The sequence below is a fragment of the Oncorhynchus tshawytscha genome, linkage group LG01, assembly GCF_018296145.1.
Source record: "Oncorhynchus tshawytscha isolate Ot180627B linkage group LG01, Otsh_v2.0, whole genome shotgun sequence".
NCBI classification, from domain to species: Eukaryota; Metazoa; Chordata; class Actinopteri; order Salmoniformes; family Salmonidae; genus Oncorhynchus; species Oncorhynchus tshawytscha.
The window spans coordinates 64,881,295-64,905,373 of record NC_056429.1 but is presented as its reverse complement, the minus strand read 5'-3'; the positions used below and the strand labels follow the sequence as shown (position 1 = coordinate 64,905,373).

Genomic DNA, 24,079 nt, shown 5'->3' with positions numbered 1-24,079 from the left:
GACGAGAGGATGTTTTAGACATAATTATGCACTATAGCTGTATTTTAGAATTTTCGTGCCGGGAGCGTTCAACCAATGATGGCATTTGTTGATTGAGCCTGCTGTCTGATCTAAAAAATGAATGGAGTCATATTTTGTAACAATTATTGTGGCCACATTAGCAGCACGTAAATATTGGTTTGCCCTTGTTCAATAGAGCCGATGTTCCTATCTGGACATTGCAGGATATCTGGGTTGACTCATTTTCCCTGGCTTTGTAAAGACTACAGCCCAACGGGAACCCTACTTCCTTGTTCTCACCATCAAAGGCAGGCTTTTCAAAACAAGGGAGGACCTAGTTTACAGGTTCACTGAAGCCGTGCACTATCTATCCCGAGATTGCGAATTAATTATCTACAATGGCTTCTTCTGATGAGTCCTCTTTCCAAGAAGAGCTGACTGACAACACTTTTTTTTTTACATAGGAAGATACAGCCCTATTTATTTGAGCCAGAATTCACTGAGGAGGAATTGAGACAGTGAGCAAAATAATTGTGAGACCAGCAAGGAGTGGTGGCAATTTACACAAGCTGTACCAGGACTCAGGAGGGCAAATTACAAATGTATATATGTCATAAATTGCCATAACTGTTACTGCATACTGCTGTGTAAACTCTCCTCGGTCTCCAGAGCAAATACACTTTGTCTTGAATACAAGCCACGTCTACTTATTTGTTATATTGACAGACCAATCTGCTGTTTTATTGAAACCTGTTTACTTGCCAACAAAGTCAAGTTTAAATGATACACCAACTCTCTGCATCATTTGTTTTAGCAGTAAGATTGAATCTAGTTTATACAAATGCACTTCATGAATAGCACAATGAATTGATCCAGAAGTTGAAGTAAACACTTTTGATGCAGCTGGAATCGTTTAGTTACTTGTCAGTACACATGTAAAAGAGATCATATAAAACACCCTTGTGTACATATGTACAGCAGCTAACAATATTTATACCACAATGCAATTGTGAGCATACTAGCATTCTATATTGTACTACAACATCAGTCTAACTTAATATGGATGTTGTGTAGGTTGAATGTTTCAGGCAGGTTCCATAATGTTTTTCAGCTAGTCAACCTCTTCTTTTGTTGGGTAATGGTAGCAGGCGCTGTGGCGGTTCTTCACCACTCACTGCTTCGACCTCTTGCAGAACATTTGTATGTACTGCAAGTCCCCTGGAAAGACATGAAGACTGATCATGAGTATGTGTAATCATACATTAAACCTCATGTTCATATGTAACCAAAATAGGGTACAGTAGACTGGCATGTGTTTTATTACACTTTGAGTCAATAATGGGGCATTGAGATGGGCTGTTAGCAAAGATGTGAAAAGTTTGAGCGGGGCTTGACTTGTAGACAGTCTAGTTGTGTATTGTTATGTATGAGCAAGTACAGTTGTACTGTTGAGTAGACAAACACTGCCAACAATAAAGGCAATAGGCCAGAAGAATATACCGTACTAACAGCCCTTCTCCCAAATGCAAAATAACTGATTGCAAGGATGTGAAAAGTTTGAGGAGCACTTGTCTTGTAGGCAGTTTAGTTTAATGGGGATTTAGTTTTCTCAAGAGGGTATTGTGCTTTCATAAATACCTTTGGCTGTCCTTGCATGTTTCTAAGTCAGATGATGTTGTGCTTGAGCTTATTCGAGGCTGAAAGCTTTCATCCAATGGGTCTACAGGCTCTGTACTACTAAAGCTGGTGTCAAGGTCATTGTCATTAGCAGCAGGATTACTGTAGGACACACAGTAGTCAGTGATTAGCCAACATTTTATTACTTTGGCCCTACCAAGACACACTCAAACAACGTACTATGTCCACCCACCCCCCTCATGTCAATAGATCATGCATACTAACCTTCACACATACAATACACACCCACAACAGACACCAGTCAGTCACCCACACCATCCCCTCCTTACTAAAACCTCTTTTACTCCAATTTAGACTTCAAGCCTTGAACAATCGACTAAGCCTCCATAATACAGAGAGAACTACAGTAGACGTTGTAGCCTACTTGTAAACACACCAACTATAACAACAAGACACAAACCATGTTTATGCCTAGCTCCAGTATATTTATTTGCTCATCGTGGAGTCATGGAAAGATTGAATAGATCTTAGTAAGATTTTAGGAGATGTCTTACACAAGTTCCTTGTGCTGAGCTTGATGTCGATGCCTCTGCAGATGTCGATGGGATCGGAATCTTAATAGAACACAGTCACATTAGCCTCTGCAGTAGTTACTTCGCTATAGCTACTGTAGCTAGTTAGATAGGTAATTTTCTGCTGCGCTGATATTGGCTGATCGGATAGCTTCCTCTTTGTAGTGAAGGGGGAAATCAATAGAATAGCATCCCTTTTCAACGTTCAATGACATGGCAATCCCATCAGTTGAGACTTCCGTTCCGTTTGAAATCTTCTGGCTGAAAGTGCTGGCTACAAACACAGACGTGGATATTTCTCACATCAATTGGATAACGTTACACCTAGGACTGTGGCAGTCATGAAATGTTGTCAGCTGGTTATTGTCATGCAAAAGTCTCACAGTAATTGACCAATAATTAACATAAACACATTTAGCCAGGCCTCCATGCATACAAGCCACTGATGCACACCTTTGGAATATCTACATAGAAAAAAGTCTAATAAATCAATTTAATATACACAATCACAATAAATTAATTATTTATGTTAGGCAGGTCTAAAGAAACAGTATGATATTATTTTTTTTTCTTTTTCTGAAGAACAGAATATGAGTTGGCTTACTATATGTTATCTGGCTATGCACCATGCCATAGGATGTAGGCTTGTTCATTTAGCAGACAACATATGCTTATAAGTGCCATTATAGTAGGAATGTAATTTAACTTTGCTGAATTAAATAGTTGGTAGAGCCTGGTGCTTGCAACGCCAGGGTTGTGGGTTCGTTTCCCGTGGGGAACCAGTAGGAAAAAAGCATGAAAATGTATGTAAGTCAACCTGGATAAGAGTGTATGCTAAATTACAAAATAAAATAAATAAAATGTTTTTCAGGTTTTCCCATTCCGAAGTGACTGCACATATGAAGTGGCAAGTTTAGTTGTGAATGATAAAAACTTTTGAATGTCTTAGAAATCAAAATGTATATGGGCTGCATGATGCGACTATAGGCTGTTGATGATAGTAATGATTTGAGTCGCACAAAAAGCTAGAGCTCTATGCCCTGCCTCAGGCTGCACACGCTGTTCTCTCATCAAATGATCATATTTTCAATTTTATCTTGTCTTTACTAATATGTAAAATGAGTTTAGATTAGAATGGCCCATTATCAAATTGGCAGGAACAGGGGCATGGGAAAAAATACATGTCATCTTTATGCACTCAATAGTGAATGGAGGCCACTTTACTGCCTGTTCGTTTTTCACTCATGCAGGGTTGGATACTCTGGTTATTTCACTCCACATATCATTTTTTTTAACCATTATTTAACTAGGCAGGTCAGTAAATAACAAATTCTTATTTACAATGATGGCCTAGGAACAGTGGGTTAACTGCCTTGTTTGGGGGCAGAACGACATATTTTTACCTTGTCAGCTCAGGGATTCGATCTAGCAACCTTTGGTTACTGGTCCAATGCGCTAAACACTAGGCTACCTGCCGCCTAAGGTATATCACACTTTATTTGTCACATGCGCCGAATACAACAAGCGTAGACCTTACTGTGAAACACTTAATTACAAGCCCTTAACCAACTGCAGTTCAAGAGTTAAGAAAGTATTTACCAAATAAACTAAAGTAAAAAATAATAAAAAGTAACACAATAAAAAATCAATAACAAGGCCATATACAGGGGGTACCGGTACCCTCTTGAAGCTAGGGGGCACTATTTTTTTGTGTGAAAAATAACGTTCCCAAAGTATACGGCCTATTTCTCAGGACCGCCCAAATAGGTCCACAGACGATGCAATCTCAACCACACTGCACACTGCCCTAACCCATCTGGACAAGAGGAATACCTATGTGAGAATGCTGTTCATCGACTACAGCTCGGCATTCAACACCATAGTACCCTCCAAGCTCGTCATCAAGCTCGAGACCCTGGGTCTCGACCCCGCCCTGTGCAACTGGGTACTGGACTTCCTGACGGGCCGCCCCAGGTGGTGAGGGTAGGCAACAACATCTCCTCCCCGCTGATCCTCAACACTGGGGCCCCACAAGGGTGCGTTCTGAGCCCTCTCCTGTACTCCCTGTTCACCCACGACTGCGTGGCCATGCACGCCTCCAACTCAATCATCAAGTTTGCGGACGACACAACAGTGGTAGGCTTGATTACCAACAACGACGAGACAGCCTACAGGGAGGAGGTGAGGGCCCTCGGAGTGTGGTGTCAGGAAAATAACCTCACACTCAACGTCAACAAAACTAAGGAGATGATTGTGGACTTCAGGAAACAGCAGAGGGAACACCCCCATCCACATCGATGGAACAGTAGTGGAGAGGGTAGCAAGTTTTAAGTTCCTCGGCATACACATCACAGACAAACTGAATTGGTCCACTCACACAGACAGCATCGTGAGGAAGGCGCAGCAGCGCCTCTTCAACCTCAGGAGGCTGAAGAAATTCGGTATGGCAACTGCACCGCCCTCAACCGTAAGGCTCTCCAGAGGGTAGTGAGGTCTGCACAACGCATCACCGGGGGCAAACTACCTGCCCTCCAGGACACCTACACCACCCGATGCTACAGGAAGGCCATAAAGATCATCAAGGACATCAACCACCCGAGCCACTGCCTGTTCACCCCGCTGCCATCCAGAAGGCGAGGTCAGTACAGGTGCATCAAAGCTGGGACCGAGAGACTGAAAAACAGCTTCTATCTCAAGGCCATCAGACTGTTAAACAGCCACCACTAACATTGAGTGGCTACTGCCAACACACTGTCAATGACACTGACTCTACTCCAGCCACTTTAATCATGGGAATTGATGGGAAATGATGTAAATATATCACTAGCCACTTTAAACAATGCTACCTTATATAATGTTACTTACCCTACATTGTTCATCTCATATGCATACGTTGATACTGTACTCTATATCATCGACTGCATCCTTATGTAATACATGTATCACTAGCCACTTTAACTATGCCACTTGGTTTACATACTTATCTCATATGTATATACTGTACTCGATATCATCTACTGTATCTTGCCTATGCTGCTCTGTACCATCACTCATTCATATATCCTTATGTACATATTCTTTATCCCCTTACACTGTGTATGACAGTAGTTTTTTTTGGAATTGTTAGTTAGATTACTTGCTCGTTATTACTGCATTGTCGGAACTAGAAGCACAAGCATTTCGCTACACTCGCATTAACATCTGCTAACCATGTGTATGTGACAAATAAAATTTGATTTGATTTGATTTGATTTGACCAGATGCTAGAATATGCATATAATTGCATATATGCATATAATTGACAGCTTAGGATAGAAAACACTATAAAGTTTCCAAAACTGTAAAAAATATTGTCTGTGAATATAACAGAACTGATATTGCAGGCGAAAGCCTGAGGAAAATCCAATCAGGAAGTGACTCTTATTTTGAAAGCTCTGTGTTCCTATGCATCCCTATTGACCATTGAAAGGGATATCAACCAGATTCCTTTTTCTGTGGCTTCCCTAAGGTGTCTACAGCCTTTAGACGTAGTTTCAGGCCTTTATTTTGAAGAATGAGCGTAAACGTCCATATTGCGTAAGTGGTCAGTTGTTGGCTCTCAGTGTGATTTTTGCACAAAACAGAGAGGTAGCCATTTTTCCTCCCGGTCCTAGTGAAAAGCCAACTGTCCCAGTTGATACATTATCGAATAGATATTTGAAAAACACCTTGAGGATTGATTATAAAAAATGTTTGCCATGTTTCTGTCGATATTATGGATATCATTTGGAATTTTTATCTGCATTCTCGTGACCGCTATTTCCGGTGGATTCCTGGGCATAACGCATCAAACTAACGGAGGTATTTGGATATAAAAAATATCTTTATGTAACAAAAGGAACATTTGCTGTCTAACTGGGAGTCTCGTGAGTGAAAACATCCGAAGATCAAAGGTAAATTATTAATTTGATTGCTTTTTCTGATTTTCGTGACCAAGTTTTCCTGCCGCTAGGTGTACATAATGTTTTGTTTTTAATATAGATAAACTTACACAAATGCTTGTATTGTTTTCGCTGTAAAGCATCATTTCAAAATCTGAGAAGACAGGGTGATTAACAAAAGGCTATGCTGTATTTCGCTATATTTCACTTGTGATATCATGAATATGAATATTTTCTATCAAGATTATTTGACCGTTGCCCTATGCTATTTAGGCTGAATAATTTTGCATGCCCAATTTTTCAGTTTTTGATTTGTTAAAAAAAGTTTGAAATATCCAATAAATGTCGTTCCACTTCATGATTGTGTCCCACTTGTTGTTGATTCTTCACAAAAAAATACAGTTTTATATCTTTATGTTTGAAGCCTGAAATGTGGCAAAATGTCGCAAATTTCAAGGGGGCCGAATACTTTCGCAAGGCACTGTAACCCCCACCTTGGGAATTTATCTTCAGACCATGCTTCTCTCCATTATGAGAGGGCTAAGGTTTGAGCCCACTGCTGAATTCTTAACCATACCACGTGGTTAAACTCTGAGACTATCGAACCGACAGAATAAGAACAAATCTTTGATAGTATTTACTAGCCTGCAGCTAGGAATTCGGTGTCATTGAACGCAAAGACAGACAACTGCCGAAACATCTATTCTATAACCACATTGCCGAATGTTACTCTGAACTATCCATTCTAACCACAGCAGAGAGAGAGAGGGCGGACAAACTTTCCAAAAGAAACAAACTTTCCAACAGAGATCAAGGCGACACACTGAGCGTAAATATACAGTATATACTGATTGCAATTATTCCCGAATGAGTGAGCATTCATGTGCAAAGGATTAGCATTTCAATTGTTATAATTATAACTTTGTAGTGTCTTTTATCTCAGTCGACCCCCACTTCCCTTTTGTCCACCAAGCCGCGATACCGGTTCATCCCACTAGGGAATCTCCGCTATCACTTCCTTGTAATTATAATTTAGTAATCTGAATATTTTCCTTGGTGCCTCGACTTCCTAATTAATTACATCTACCAGATTAGTTAATCACGTAAGAATAATTACAGAGAATTGATTTGATAAACTAAAAATAAGTCTTCAGTTTAATGATGCCAAAGACATGACATTATGCATAGATAACAAACAGCGAGTAGCAGCAGTGTACAAAAAAATGGGGGGGAGGGGGGCGTGTCAATGTAAATAGTCTGGTGGCCATTTGAGTAATTGTTCAGCAGTCTTATGGCTTGGGGGGTAGAAGCTGTTAAGGAGCCTTTTGGTCCTAGACTTGGTGCTCCGGTACCGCTTGCCATGCGCTAGCAGAGAAAAGAGTCCATGACTTGGTGACTGGAGGCTCTGACAATTTTTTGAGGATCGGGGGACCCATACCAAATCTTTTCATTCTCCTGAGGGGGAAAAGGTTTTGTCTTGCCCTCTTCATGACTGTCGCGGTGTGTTTGGACCATGATAGTTCGTTGGTGGAAGTTTCAAGGAACTTGAAACTCTCGACCGGCTCCACTACAGCAACATCGATGTTAATGGGGGTCTGTTTGGCCCGCCTTTTTCTGTAGCCCACGATCAGCTCCTTTGTCTTGCTCACATTGAGAGAAAGGTTATTGTCCTGGCACCACACTGCCTATTTTCTGACCTCCCTATAGCCTGTCTCATTGTTGTTGGTGATCAGCCCTACCACTGTTGTGTCTTCAGCAAACTTAATGATGGTGTTGGACTCGTGTTTGGCCACGCAGTAGTGGGTGAACAGGGAGTACAGGAGGGGACTAAGTACACACCCCCGAAGGACCAGAGTGTTGAGGATAAGCGTGGCAGACGTGTTGCAACCTACCCTTACCACCTGGGGGCAGCCCCATCAGGAAGTCCAGGATCCAGTTGCAGAGGGAGGTGTTTAAGTCCCAAGGCCCTTAGCTTAGTGATGAGCGTCCTGGGCACTATGGTGTTGAATGATGAGCTGTAGTCAATGAACAGCATTCTCACATAGGTGTCAGAATCAACCACTATTTGAGGAGCATGCAGCCTCTTGCTGTGCAACAGGTGATATTCCGCACAAACTCTGTATGCCATGGGCACTCCAACCCAAGTGAAATCTGTTCGGAAACATCAATAGTATCATGTTTTCACAACAAAACATATTTCATTAAACTGTCGACAACCCATCTTTCTGTGTGCTTGAGAAAGGAATGAAGGAGAGAGGGGAGGAGAATAAAACACATGGTGGTGAGATATTATGTACCTAATGGGTCAGCCTATGAATTATGAAAATATATTTAAAAAAATACAAATTCACTATAATTGTAGGCTAGCTCTGAATTTGTTTAATTTTGGCGTATAGGCTAGACTAATTATGTACCAAAGACATCTTAAATCAGTTATTTTAATGTTTCTGCTGTGCATAATATGAGGAAGGGCTATGTATTGTACAATGGCACAATCATTTTTTTTTATTCATGTTTTTTTCAGGCTACGGCTCATATATATATAAACTGCTCAAAAAAATAAAGGGAACACTTAAACAACACAATGTAACTCCAAGTCAATCACACTTCTGTGAAATCAAACTGTCCACTTAGGAAGCAACACTGATCGATAATACATTTCACATGCTGTTGTGCAAATGGAATAGACAACAGGTGGAAATTATAGGCAATTAGCAAGACACCCCCAATAAAGGAGTGGTTCTGCAGGTGGGGACCACAGACCACTTCACAGTTCCTATGCTTACTGGCTGATGTTTTGGTCACTTTTGAATGCTGGCGGTGCTTTCACTCTAGTGGTAGCATGAGACGGAGTCTACAACCCACACAAGTGGCTCAGGTAGTGCAGCTCATCCAGGATGGCACATCAATGCGAGCTGTGGCAAGAAGGTTTGCTGTGTCTGTCAGCGTAGTGTCCAGAGCATGGAGGCGCTACCAGGAGACAGGCCAGTACATCAGGAGATGTGGAGGAGGCCGTAGGAGGGCAACAACCCAGCAGCAGGACCGCTACCTCCGCCTTTGTGCAAGGAAGAGCAGGAGGAGCACTGCCAGAGCCCTGCAAAATGACCTCCAGCAGGCCACAAATGTGCATGTGTCTGCTCAAACGGTCAGAAACAGACTCCATAACGGTGGTATGAGGGCCCAACGTCCACAGGTGGGGGTTGTGCTTACAGCCCAACACCGTGCAAGACGTTTGGCATTTGCCAGAGAACACCAAGATTGGCAAATTCGCCACTGGCGCCCTGTGCTCTTCACAGATGAAAGCAGGTTCACACTGAGCACATGTGACAGACGTGACAGTCTGGAGACGCCGTGGAGAACGTTCTGCTGCCTGCAACATCCTCCAGCATGACCGGTTTGGCGGTAGGTCAGTCATGGTGTGGGGTGGCATTTCTTTGGGGGGCCGCACAGCCCTCCATGTGCTCGCCAGAGGTAGCCTGACTGACATTAGGTACCGAGATGAGATCCTCAGACCCCTTGTGAGACCATATGCTGGTGCGGTTGGCCCTGGGTTCCTCCTAATGCAAGACAATGCTAGACCTCATGTGGCTGGAGTGTGTCAGCAGTTCCTGCAAGAGGAAGGCATTGCTGCTATGGACTTGCCCGCCCGTTCCCCAGACCTGAATCCAATTGAGCACATCTGGGATATTATGTCTTGCTCCATCCACCAACGCCATGTTGCACCACAGACTGTCCAGGAGTTGGCGGATGCTTTAGTCCAGGTCTGGGAGGAGATCCCTCAGGAGACCATCCGCCACCTCATCAGGAGCATGCCCAGGCGTTTTAGGGAGGTCATACAGGCACGTGGAGGCCACACACACTACTGAGCCTCATTTTGACTTGTTTTAAGGACATTACATCAAAGTTGGATCAGCCTGTAGTGTGGTTTTCCACTTTAATTTTGAGTGTGACTCCAAATCCAGACCTCCATGGGTTGATGCATTTGATTTCCATTGATAATTTTAGTGTGATTTTGTTGTCAGCACATTCAACTATGTAAAGAAAAAAGTATTTAATAAGAATATTTCATTCATTCAGATCTAGGATGTGTTATTTTAGTGTTCCCTTTATTTATTTGAGCAGTGTGTATATATATATATATATATATATATATATATATCTTATGGATGTTTTGAATTAATCATCAGCTTACAAAGTGCTGTCCAATTCGTTTTGTTAAGCTTTGGAACAACATCCAGAATGATCATGTTTTCCACTCAGTTCCAACCTGTTGTTCAACTTCTTCTTTCTTCAAATTGATCAATCACAGTGAGGTGAGCTTTAAAAGCACACACTTTTTCATGATAAGTGTGTGATGTGATTTTTGATGTCAGAGTGCTTAGAAGGACAAAAGAGCCCTGAGTACCAGGCCATTAGTAACCTGATGATCATTAGTGAGTTGGGTACTAACAAAGCATGTCCAGAGTGCATAAGAGGAGACTACCGTGACTCTACAGTCAGGTGGAATTTTACTGAGGTCATGACTCATGACTGCAGTTTTGGTGGTAAAACGGTCACCACAACAGCCCTAGTTACACCACTGGGTGGTCCTCCATGTCCTGAAATCGCTATGAATTCTGGATAATGTGGTTTGCTTACAACCAGGAAATGTTGCTGGCTCATTTCTACCGGTGAGATGCAGAAACGCTCGTATTTGCGTGTAGTGAGGAAATTTGAATTGTTTATGACACAAATTATATGTTAATAACTAATGGACCTATATATAGCCAAATAGAGCAGCAGTGAAATGTCCCTTTAATGTCCTCAAAGCCTACTCAACATGCATCGGTAAGGACAAAATTATTTTCCTGAGCGAGACAATGTTGTTTGTGATGGTCGACCTGTGTGATAGCTGAATCAATCCCACACTCCTCACCAGGAACATATGAAAAGGCTATTAAATGGGACAGAGAGGTACTTGTGTTTGTGTCTGGTTTCCCCAGTAAATGGCCATGCTCCAAGGGGAAGGCAGACAGGCATACTGATAATGAACAACAACACTGAATGCATTTGGCATGCCATTAGCTGGCCCTCCCATGCCCTGCCTGGGTGCCTCTAATGATTTCAAGAAAAGAATGCTCCAGTGTTTGTGTGTCTGCTGTATCTATATGTCTGCACATGTTTTTCAGCACAGGTAGTGTGTACTCATGTGACCATGTGTATAGTATGCATGTGTTGCTTAAACTGTGTAGTGTGTGTGTGTGTGTGTGTGTGTGTGTGTGTGTGTGTGTGTGTGTGTGTGTGTGTGTGTGTGTGTGTGTGTGTGTGTGTGTGTGTGTGTGTGTGTGTGTGTGTGTGTGTGTGTGTGTGTGTGTGTTTGTGTGTGTGTGTGTGTTTTCCGCAATTGCTAATGGCCATAGTATGATGAATTGGCTTAATAATTCCAGTTAGGTAGTCTAGTGATTAAATCTTCATTACAGTTCCCAGTCCCTCCCTGCTCCACATTGATTGCCAGTGAACTCAATTCCTCTTAATTCTGCAGTAACTTTGTGACTGAACCAGGACAGAAGCATCAACAAACAACTCGCACAGTGCACACAAACAAAGCATACTATTTGTGGTTATGGTTAGTTCGTTTTCACACACACACTTGCATGTATGCACACACACAGACTTGCATACCACAGGCTCACGTATACACACGCACAGACACATACATAGATGCACAGACACACACACACAACATTTATTGATGTTTTGTCTCCTTATTGATGTTGTCTAATTTCCACTTATGGCTTTTCCATTTTAGATAACTGGCCCACTAATGAGCATCAGAAGTAAATAGTCTGTTATTGACACACTACTACACTGCACCTGCAGAACATATTATGCATCTCTTTAAACTGGTATAGCTGTGTGTGTCTGACCTTCAGGGAACACTTTATAGGTCCCTTATTAAACCATTTCTAAACAGTTTGTAAATAGTTTACTTCCCATTTATTAGCAGGGAAGTTCAAAGTCAAAAAGTAGTATTGCAGGCATTGTTAGCAAAAAACAGGAACCCACATTATTGTGAATGGAAAGAAAGCTATATTTGTGGTCAATTTTCGTGTAAATATATATATTTTTGGAGACAATCATGGTACCAATAATTGATTCTGAAACACCAGATGTATGTCCTTGAACCAATTATTTTAAAACCGCACAGAAGAAGTTATAAGGATAATTGAGTTGCTAATGGCAGCCTGCAGTACAATAGTCGGCCATCAACTTGAGTTAGTCAATGAAAGAGGGCAGCAATGAGCTAGCCTGCAATGTCACTTCCTAGAGTAGCTCAACCTACCCATGTTATGTCTCCATGAGATGACATCTTTCCAACTTAATTTCGCTTCAGTGCGCTATTGAGTTTTCACATAGGAATAAATGGTGTCAAGTGATTGATTGCTTTGTCCATTCATATATAGTCATTGGATCACAGTATGTTCACAATTTGGAAATAATTAATAATATACTACAAATGTACATATAAACTGGTTATAAAGGAGTTATTGTCAACTCAAAATATTATTTATAAGGCATGTTAAATGGTTGATTAATGGATTGACTCACCATTTATATACATATTTATAAATGTATTTATATAGGTCATGAATGGTAAGCTTAAGCAATAAGGCCCGAGGGGGCGTGGTATATGGCCAATGGGACCATGGCTAGGGGCTGTTCTTATGCATGACGCAATGCAGAGTACATGGACACAGCCCTTAGCCGTGGTATATTAGTCACACCCCAAACCCTTGGGGTGCCTTTTTGCTATTATAAACTGGTTACCAACGTAATTAGAGCAGTAAAACAAAATTGGGTCTCCAACCACCCAGTTGATAATTGTTAATTGTTAATGAGTGCATTTATAACTGTGAGTTCATGCACTTACTAATTGATTGATAACTAATGTAGATCCTTATAAACCATTTACTAATTATTAATAAACTATTTTGCAGGTCCTAATCTAAAGTTACTGATGTTAGCGTTGTGTAATTCAATGGGCTACTTTAGCATTAGCTAGCCTAGCATGCTTACGAAAAAGGCAGTATAATGAAAAATTTGCATGATTTAAATTTTCTCGATTTCGCAGCTTGGATAAATGGGATAATTAGGAGTACAGCGGCACCTTGCATCGCTGGATTGTGGTACATTTTCAAGCCTTATCCTTCGTCCATCACCATGTTGAAAATATATTAGCATAGAACGGTTTTGATCTGAAGGTCGACTGAACTTCAAAAGAATTTCACATTTCAATTGTATTTCAAAAGAACAAAACATGGTATTCTTGTCACGCCCTAATCTGTTTCAGATCCAGTTTATCTGGACTCCATTCCCGGTTGCCTGACCATTCTGCCTGCCCTGACCTCGAGCCTGCCTGCTATTCTGTACCTCTGAAATGGTTTTGACCTTTTGCCTGTCCACGAAAATTCTCTTGCCTACCCCTTTTGGATTGTTAATAAACATCTTGGACTCTAACCATCTGCCTCCTGTGTCTGCATCTGGGTCTCGCCTTGTGCCCTTATAGTACGAACTGGCCTTCGTCGCCGCATGCATGGTATGTGCGCAAAGCAAGACTCCGTGGCAAGCTCCGCCTGTCCTCCTACAGTCACTTCCTGTATCTCATCGCTCCTTGTCCCATATTTCTCTGGATTTCGTCACTGGGCTTCCTCCATCAGATGGCAACACTACCATTCTGACGGTGGTGGACAGATTCTCCAAGGCTGCCCATTGCATCCCCATTCCTAAGTTACCTTAAGCCAAGGAGACGGTCCAGCTTATGGTGCAGCACGTCTAACGTATCAATGGACTCCCAGTTGACGTTGTCTCGGACCGGGATCCTCGGTTCTCGTCCCAATTCTGGAAGGCATTCTGCACTCTTATTGGGTCGTCAGCCAGCATATCCTCTGGGTTTCATCCTCAATCTAATGGCCAGTCGGAGCAAGCCATTCAAGATATAGAGACGGCACTCTGGTGTCTGGTTGTCAGTGACCCCACCACCTGGAGTCAGCAACTAGTCTGGGTGGAATATGCCAGGAACATTCTCCCTTGCTCGGTTACTGGACTATCCCCTATCAAATGCTCTATGGGGAATCAGCCCCCGCTCTTCCCAGAGCAAGACGTTGAGGTCAACGTACCTTCAGCCCAGATGTTTGTCCAACGCTGTCGGCGTACCTGAAAAAGACCTAGGGCAGCTCTTCACAAGACCAGCTCCAAGTATCGGTCGACAAGGGGACCGCCACCGGACTCTGGCTCCTCACTATCGGGTCGGGCTGAGGGTATGGCGGTCCACTCAGAACCTACCCCTCCGGATAGAATCCCGAAAACTTTCCTCCCCGTTTCATTGGTCCTTTCCCCATTTCTAGAGTCATTAGTCCCACTGCTGTCCGTCTGCTGTTTCCCCGTATCCTCCGTGTTCACCCTACATTTCCTGTTTCCAGGATTAAACCCTTGTCTCACTGTCCTCTGTCTTCTGCTTCTAAGCCCATCCCCCCCCCGTGTCATCGATGGCCAGCCAGTGTATACGGTGAGACACACCCCGGGCAACCAGGTATGCGCCCAGGTAGGCGTCCCTAGAGGGGGGTAATTGTCTCCATACCCTCCTGATGTTGCTTATGTTCCCAGTGTATTTATCCCTGTGTTTCCTGTCTCTCTGCACCAGGTCGTCTTGTATGTTGAAGTTAATCAGCGTGTTTTCCACGTGCTCCTGCTTTTCTATTCTCTTTAGTAGTCTCCCCGGTTTTGACCTTTGCCTGTTTTTCTGGACTCCATTCCCGCCTGCCTGACCATTCGGCCTGCCCTGACCTCGAGCCTGCCTGCAATTCTGTACCTCTGGAACTCTGAACTGGTTTTGACCTTTTGCCTGTCCACGACCATCCTCTTGCCTACCCCAGCTATTGTATTTGTCAAGGCCCGGCCATTCTAGTGTTTAGTAAATGGTTTATAAGGATCTACATTAATCATCAACTAAGGTATTTGTTATTGTGTGTACTCACATGTACAAATGTACTTATTAACTTCTTATGGTTGGGGGCAGTATTGAGTAGCTTGGATGAATAAGGTGCCCAGAGTAAACTGCCTGCTACTCAGTCCCAGTTGCTAATATATGCATATTATTAGTATATGGATAGATAGAAATCACTGGATAGAAATCACTCTGAAGTTTCTAAAACTGTTTGAATGATGTCTGTGAGTATAACATAACTCTTATGGCAGGCAAAAACCTGAGAAAAAATCCAACCAGGAAGTTGGAAATCTGAGGTTGGTCGTTTTTCATCTCATTCCCTATTGAAGATACAGTGGGATGATGGTCATATTCCACTTCCAAAGGCTTCCACTAGATGTCAACAGTCTTTAGAACCTTGTTTGATGCTTCTACTGTGAAGTGGGGCGTATGAGAGGGGAATGAGTCAGGGCTCTGGCAAAGTGCCATGAGCTCGTGACGCTCGTTCACGTGAGAGCGAGCTCTGTTCCATTGCATTTCTACAGACAAAGGAATTCTCCGGTTGGAACATTATTGAAGATTTATGTTAAAAACATCCTAAAGATTGATTCTATACTTCGTTTGACATGTTTCTACGGACTGTAACAGAACTTTTCGACTTTCGTATGCATCTTGAATTTTGGCTTTTGAACTGAACGCGCTAACAAAAGGAGGTATTTGGACATAAATAATGGACATTATTGAACAAAACAAACATTTATTGTGGAACTGGGATTCCTGGAGTGCATTGTGATGAAGCTTATCAAAGATAAGTGAATATTTATAATGTTATTTCTGACTTCTGTTGACTCCAACATGGCGGATATCTGTTTGGGTTGTTTTGGTCTCTGAGCACCGTACTCAGATTATTGCATGGTTTTGCTTTTTCGGTAAAGCTTTTTTTAAATCTGACACAGCGGTTGCATTAAGGAGAATTTATCTGAAGTTCCATCAACATTTATGATGAGTATTTCTGTAAATACTCTGCAAAATCACTGGATGTTTTTGGAACTACTAAACACAGTTAGAATACACATTGTGCCCATGATTGCATATGTTCTTGCATGTACCGAAACACAATGTCACGACTTCCGCCGAAGTGTTCGGGCGGTGCTCGGCGGTCGTCGTCACTGTCCTACTAGCCGCTACCGATCCCTTTTTCGTTTGTCTGTTGGTTTTGTCTTATTAGTTTCACCTGTGTGTATTTCAGTTTAATTAGCGGGACAAACTATATAGTAGTTTGTCCCGCCCTTGTTTTGTGCGGGATTGTTTTTTGTTACTCTGTTGGATGTGGTTTTCATATGTGTATTCTCCGGACTGTTTGGTCCTGTGTTTGGGCTGGTCTGTTCTATGCGCCCTGTATGTTGGCGTGACCGTTTTTGGCCGGAGAATAAATCACAATATCCTGAACCCTGCTCTCTGCGCCTGATTCCAACCCACCACTCCTAGTATCCCGTGACACACAATTGATCAATATCAGAAAAAAGCTGTGAATAAAACAGGATGTCCATTTGCGTTGTTCAACATTGACTCACCCGTTTGACATCTTTCCCAAACGTCTCACTGTAGCTGGTCCCCAGGATCTCAAACTGGATGTGGGAGTTAGAACCGTCGGCACGGAAGTCCATCATTCCTGTTAACCCGGTGATCCGTCTCTATGGCAAGAGCATAATAACAAGGATACTTTAAGTGGTGTCTAAACAATCAATGAAATGCATTTTATTTAGCCCTTTTTACATCAGCAGTTGTCCCAAAGTGCTGTACAGATACCCAGCATAAAACAAAATGCAGGTTAGTGTTTTTAAAAAATAGAATTCTTGTTCTGGAGGCAGCTCTGCAGAGTGGTTACTAGCTGGCACAGACACAAAGTCATAAAATCAGTTTTTAAACCTAACCTTAACCACACCACTATTTTAGTATTTTTTTTATGTAACCTTTATTTAACTACGCAAGTCAGTTAAGATTAAATTCTTATTTCCAATGAAGGCCTACCGGGGAACAGTGGGTTTGTTCAGGGGCAGATTGACAGATTTTTACCGTGTCATCTCGGGGATTCGATCCAGCAACCTTTCGGTTACTGGCTCAAAGCCTAACCTTAATGCTAAATTAAGACCAAAAAGCATATTTTTGTTTTAATACATTTTTACAATGTAGTCAATTTTGACTTTGCATCTGGCCTATCTAAGGGGAAATCGCTCAGTTCTGCCTTCAGGACAAGACACCAAAATAAATGTCAACCTGCGCCTAAAACCCCAAAGAGCAAACAATGCAGAGGCAGATGCACAGTGGCTAGGAAAAACTCCTTAAAAGGCAGGAACTGAGGAAAGCTCAAATCTCCAATATGCTTTGGGTGGTCTATAACATGTTCAGCAATCATCTAAGTTGATTGCTGAACATGTCTGTGTCCACATTTTAAAAAAGTACTCTACAATGCAACCTATGCTTCAGTGCCAACGGAGTACAAATGCATCCAAATGCTGATGCATCTATATGAGGTGATATGGAAAGGATACTTTATAAACTCATACGATATGGCTAATACAGTGCATTCGGAAAGTGTTCAGACCCCTTTACTTTTCCAAATTGTTTTGCGTTACAGCCTTATTCTAAAAGTGATACAATAAAAAAATTATCCTCAACAATCTACCCACAACACCCCATAATGAAAGAGTGAAAACAGATTTTTAGAAATGTTTGCGAATATAAAAACAGAACCTTATGCACATAAGCATTCAGACCCTTTGCTATGAGACTCGAAATTGAGCTCAGGTGCATCCTGTTTCCATTGATCCCCCTTGAGATGTTTCTACAACTTGATTGGAGTCCTGTGGTAAATTAAATTAATTGGACTTGATTTGGAAAAACACACACTTGTCAAAATAAGGTCCCACAGCTGACAGTGAATGTCATAGCAAAAACTAAGCCATGAGGTCGAAGGAATTGTTCGTAGAGCTCTGAGACAGGATTGTGTCGAGGCACAGATCTGGGGAAGAGTACCAAAAAATGTCTGCAGTACTGAAGGTCCCCAACAACCCAGTGGCCTCCATTTTTATATGGAATAAGTTTGGAACCAGCAAGACTCTTCCTAGAGCTGGCCAAACTGAGCAATCGGGGGAGAAGGGCCTTGGTCAGGGAGGTGACCAAGAACCTGATGATCACTCTGACAGAGCACCAGAGTTCCTCTGTGGAGATGTGAGAACGTTCCAGAAGGACAATCATCTCTGCAGCACTCCTGCAAAAAGGCTGTTATGGTAGAGTGGCTAGACGGAAGCCACTCCTCAGTAAAAGGCACATGACAGCCTGCTTGGAGTTTGCCAAAAGGCACCTAAAAGACTCTTAGAAACCAAGATTGAGCTCTTTGGCCTGAATGCCAAGCATCACGTCTGGAGGAAATCTTGCACCACCCCTACAGTGATGCATGGTGGTGGCAGCATCATGCTGTGGGGTGTTTTTCAGCAGTAGGGACTGAGTTACTAGTCAGGATCGAGGGAAAGATTAACGGAGCAAAGTACAGAGAGATCCTTGATGAAAACCTATTCCAGAGCGTTCAGGACCTCACCTTCCAACAGGACAACGAACCTAAGCACATATCCATGACAATGCATGAGTGGCTTCGGGACAAGTCTCCGAATGTCCTTGAGTGGCCCAGCCAGAACCCGGACTTGAACCTGATCGAACATCTCTGGAGAGACCTGAAAATAGCTTTGCAGCGATGCTCCCCATTGAACCTGACAGAGCTTGAGAGGATCTGCAGAGAAGAATGGGAGACACTCCCCAAATACAAGTGTGCCAAGCTTGTGGCGTCATACCCAAGAAGACTCAAGGCTGTAATCGCTGCCAAAGGTGCCTCAACAAACTACTGAGTAAAGGGTCTGAATACTTAAGTAAATGCAATATTCCAGTTTTCTATATTTTATAAATGAGCAAAATGCACTGAATGGTTTCTGAATGCACTGTATGGTCCAACTAGCTGGACCACCAAGCTTACCAGCTCAATTTCTATACAGACCATTGATTTTAAGTCAACGACAGGAACATGTGCTGATAAGAACATCTACTGTAGAAAAAGGGGTGCAATCAGGGCCGTGCACAGACCTTCAAGGGGGCAGGTGCTCAAAATGAAAAACGTTTTTTTTTTGCTAGTAAATCTGCTAGTAAATTAGCTCAATATATTTTACTGATTGTGATTTATCTCTCTATTAGAGGTCTTCACGGATCCATCTGTACCCGAATACCCAAAAATGAAGTAGCTGCTTCCCTTACTCAGATCACATCTTGTCTGGGTCCGGACTATACAGAACGGGTCTAGTTGTCCTCGGGTCCGTTCGGGAACGCGTCTAGAAATTATATTTTTTTATTTATTTATGCATATCGGGTTCAGGTGGGAAAGCCCCAGATCCATTTCGGAATGGACCCGTGAAGACCTTTAATCTCTATGTATTTCTGCCTCTCTCTGCTGTACATATCAGCCAACTAGACTGAATATTGATGATGATGTAGGCTAAATCAAGTGTTATCAAGTGTTAATCAAATGTTATGCTGCTGTGGCAGTACTGTTGATATTTAAACTAGGTAGCTAGCTACACAGACTCGACCGGTGACAGCATCTCTCAAGCCTGTTTGGACACCACCATACAGGGCAGACTGGGAAAAAGTCGCAACCAGGCGCGCACACGCTCAGTACATGGAAGATCATCAGATGCAACCAATGGACGGGGAGGGGGGTGGCGAACTTGACAACGACTAGCTGGTAGTGGATTCCGAACAACCATGATACAAAATGCATACAATTTTTTTTTTTTTGTGGGAAACTATACCACCACCAAAAAGGGCATTTGGGAGAGTGGAAGGGCAAAGGGGCATGTGCTCTGCACAGGTAGAGCCCTATCCGTGCAGGTGCCTGGTGCAAAGTGATGTCCATTAGATGATGTGCAAAGTACGTAAAACATTTCAAAATCATCTGGTTTCTCAGGGAATGGTGAGCAGTAGAGTGAAATCATGACTAGTCAACAAGGCAGTGTCATCATGACTTCATAAGAAAACAATTAGTCATACAATAGGTCCTTTTTCCTTTCAATATTTTAATAAAAACACTTTTGTTAATTAAAATGTGAAATCGCTGGATTTTTTTTAATGAACTCAGAGGAAGGCCTCAATCTTAGAGGGACATCAGGGAATGCTATGGCTTTGTTTTTTACAGAGACATGGCTTACGGACGATATAGTCGACTCAACCAGATGGCTTTTCCATTTTCCGTATGGATCGAAAGGCAGCTTCTGGTAAGAGTAGGAGGGAGGGGTGTGTTTCCTCATCAACAATACCCGGTGCACTGAGATTGAAAACATCTCAAGCTCCTGTTCATGCGATTTGGGGCGGTCGGTAGCATAGCGGTTAAGAGCGTTGGGCCAGCATCCCTGCGCCGACTTGGTAAAAAATCTGTCGATGTGCCGTTGAGCAAGGCATATCGCAATTGCTCCTGTAAGTCACTGTACAAGATAATTAGCCAGCAAGAATCCTCTCACCCGGAAGCAGTCTTTATTGTCGTGGGTGATTTTAACCAAGCAATTATCACCAAAATGTATCCTGCCCCACAAGAAGAAACAACCTGCTGGACCATCAGATCACATCTCCCTGTTCCTCAACAGGGAGACACCAACACAGAGAATAGTGAGTCGTTGGACAGAGGAGGCAGACCAAATGCTGCAAGATTGTTTTGAGAATACTGATTGAAATATGTTCAAAGATTCATCCACCAAGGATACTCATACATCAACATTGAAGAATATACATCGTCAGTCACAGGCTTTATTAGGAAATATGTTGATGATGTTGTACCCACAATAACAATACGGACAAACCCCAACCAAAAACCGTTGATGAACGGAGATATCCGTACCATTCGGAGATCACGTACTGCAGCATTCAATGTCAACAGAACAAACCTCAATTACTCAGTGGTGTGCGGAGCAAACTTGTATTGATGTTTTACAACTCATATTCGTGACGCATGCGGCAAGGACTACAGACAATAATGGACAACAAAGGCAAATCCAGCTGTGTGGTGCCCACCTAAGCCTCCTTCCCAGACGAGTTTAACACATTCTATGCTCGCTTCGAGGTATCCAGGAAGATACTCTGTGCTCTGGACGACCAGGTGCATTCGCTATACAAGGCCGACGTGAGGAAAACTTTCAAGAGAGTGAAAACTCACAAAGACACCAGCCCAGATGCCATCCCTGGCAAAGGTCCTCAGAGTGTGTGCTGACTAGCTGGCGTGCGTTTTCTCTGACATCTTCAACATTTCTCTGTCCCAGGAGACCACCATCCTCCCAGGGCCCAAGAAAAACAAGGTGACATGCCCAAATTACTATCGGCCAGAAGGGAAGACCACAGGCTGTGAGGATTGGCAACAACACCTCCTCAACCCTGACTGTTAACACAGGGGCCCCCCAGGGGTGTGTTCTCAGCCGTCTGCTGTATTCCATATGTTCACCCATGACTGCGTGGCTTTGCACGACACCAACTCCATCGTCAAGTTGGCTGATGATACCACGGTTGTAGGCCTGATAACCAAAAATGACAAGTCAGCCTATAGGAAGGAGGTAAGTGAAGTGGCATTGTGGTGCCAAGACAACAACCTTTCCCTCAATGTCAGCAAAACAAAGGATTTAAATTTTTTTACATTTTTATTTAACCTTTATTTAAATAAGCATTTGTTCTTAACGGACTTGCCTATTTACAATGACGGCCTACGCCGGCCAAACCCTAACCAGTACGACGATGGGCCAATTGCGGGCCGCTCTATGGGACTCCTGATCATGGCCAGTTGTGATACAGCCTGGGATCGAACCAGGGTCAGTGATGTAGTGATGCCTCTAGCACTGTGATGCAGTGCCTTAGACCACTGCGCCACTCGGGAGCCCTGAAAGTTGATTGTTGTCTTCAGGAAGCAGAGGAAGGAACATCCCACTGATCCACATCAAAGGGACTGCATTAGTCAGCAGTTTTAAGCTCCTCAGCGCCCACATCACCGAGCACTTGACATGGACCAACAACCCCACCACTCTTGTCAAGAGGGCCCAACAGCATCTCTACTTCCTAAGGCAGCTGAAGAAAATTGGCATGCCAAGGAGACTGCATGGAAGCATTTAGTTTGACGGTGTATACCATGTGAATCCTGCACGTACGACAAATAAAACTTGAATCTAAACACAAAATACTAAATCATTCTCCTTGTACATCTGTATTCAAAGAGTTGAGGTACATGTGAAAAAAATGCAAGGAATCCATTAAGACACCACATGAGTTAGTCTGTGTCCTACCTTCTGGATGGTGTCCAGCATAGACCAGCCTCCATTCCAGGGCTTGGTGGACTTCCTCATGCAGTTCAGACTAGCCATGCTATGCCACTTTCTGTCCTCCAGCTTACTGTAGAAGGCATTGGCCAGCATCAGCACACTGTCATACAGGTACAAGTTGGAGACCTGGGAAGAAACAACACAATAAAACATCTTCTATAAAAAAGTTTTGAGCAGAATCAGCAGCGTCATGCAGGTAATGAACTAGTTTGAGATCTGGCAGGGGAAAACTCCACAAAAACTGTTAGAGCTAAAACGAGATGCTCAAAATCAATTGTTGAACCTTGTGAAAGTTTACAAGACCAACACAAAAGCGGTTCCTCTCTGCCTCTGCCCCTGTGAGGTTCAGGGGAAATAAATGGCTCAGTAGGGAATAAGCATTTCCACAGAATGAAAGGGAGAAACAGACCCATAGTGGTTGACACCTGGGGAGCAGTAAAGACCCAGTCTGACACTGCAATGACCACTTTTAAGTTACATACGAGAGATATGAAAGATAACCTCAAGTTTTCTAATGATAGAAAAAGACATGTCTGTTGAAATGCCACAGATCATTACTCACAATTACACCCACGGTATATATTTTCTAACTTGTCTGTAGGAAACTGTGATTGTGATTTATTGAAGGCCCACTGGAGAAAGAGAAGCCCAAACACATTCCCTGGCATTTTCATTTGGAATAAAAATAGGCACAATGGATTGCCTATGTCCAAAGTGCTTTCGATATAGACCAACAAAGGCATGTATGAATGGCAGGGTACAGCAATGACACAAGGAGAAAAATTTGCTGAAGGACACCATTCCTCAGATCTCTGTTCCTGTATTCTATCATGGTTCACCATGAGATCAATACATGTACAATTATTGTTTTCCTCATTTCATAGAGGATTCAATTGGACATTCAATCCACATGGTCATATTGGGTATAGAGGAAAACACACTTGTTGAGTTGAAATGAATGTGACGGTGGTAAATCGAGTTTACAAAATGCATCCATTTTTTTAAATTTAGCTAAAACATAAACACACTAGGTAATTTCCATATAAAAGGACCCATGAGAAACAACATGTGATGTTCATAAGAGCATGTCAAATTGGGTGTCAAAAGAAAGCCACATCTATATATATATTTGTTAAATGAAGGCATATATACATTTTCAACCATTTTCCATCCTAAAAACGTGGAATAAGCAAAGGCTTTGATTTCTTTTCAAACAGATGGAAAATGGGTCTTAGAAAACATCTACCAGAAACACAATAATGTTAAAGTAAAGACTCCTGACAAATAATATCAACACTTACAGTGCCTTCAGAAAGTATTCATAACCCTTGACTTATTCCACATTTAATTGTGTTACAGCCTGAATTCAAAATGGATTAAATATATATTTTTTCTCACCCATCTACACATAATACCCCATAATGACAAAGTGAAAAAATGTTTTTAAGAGATGTTTGCAAATGTTTTGAAAATGAAATACATAAATATCATATTTATTCATTCAAACCCTGAGTCAATACATGTTAGAATCACCTTGGGCATTGATTACAGCTGTGAGTCTTTTTAGATATGTCTCTAAGAACCTTCCAC

General features: G+C 42.4%; 1 protein-coding gene across 1 annotated transcript in view; it reads right to left on the bottom strand.

Moving 5' to 3' along the window:
* The window catches only part of LOC112254905 (glutamate receptor ionotropic, delta-1), a 453,280-nt gene that overhangs the window by 72,710 nt on the left and 356,491 nt on the right, over window positions 1–24,079 (bottom strand). Inside the window, exons 7-8 of the mRNA XM_024427867.1 lie at window positions 22,454–22,615; window positions 16,667–16,786 (exon numbers count right to left, since the gene is read on the bottom strand). Of these exons, the coding sequence (XP_024283635.1) occupies window positions 16,667–16,786; window positions 22,454–22,615 (282 nt within the window). The remainder of the gene's footprint in view (window positions 1–16,666; window positions 16,787–22,453; window positions 22,616–24,079) is intronic.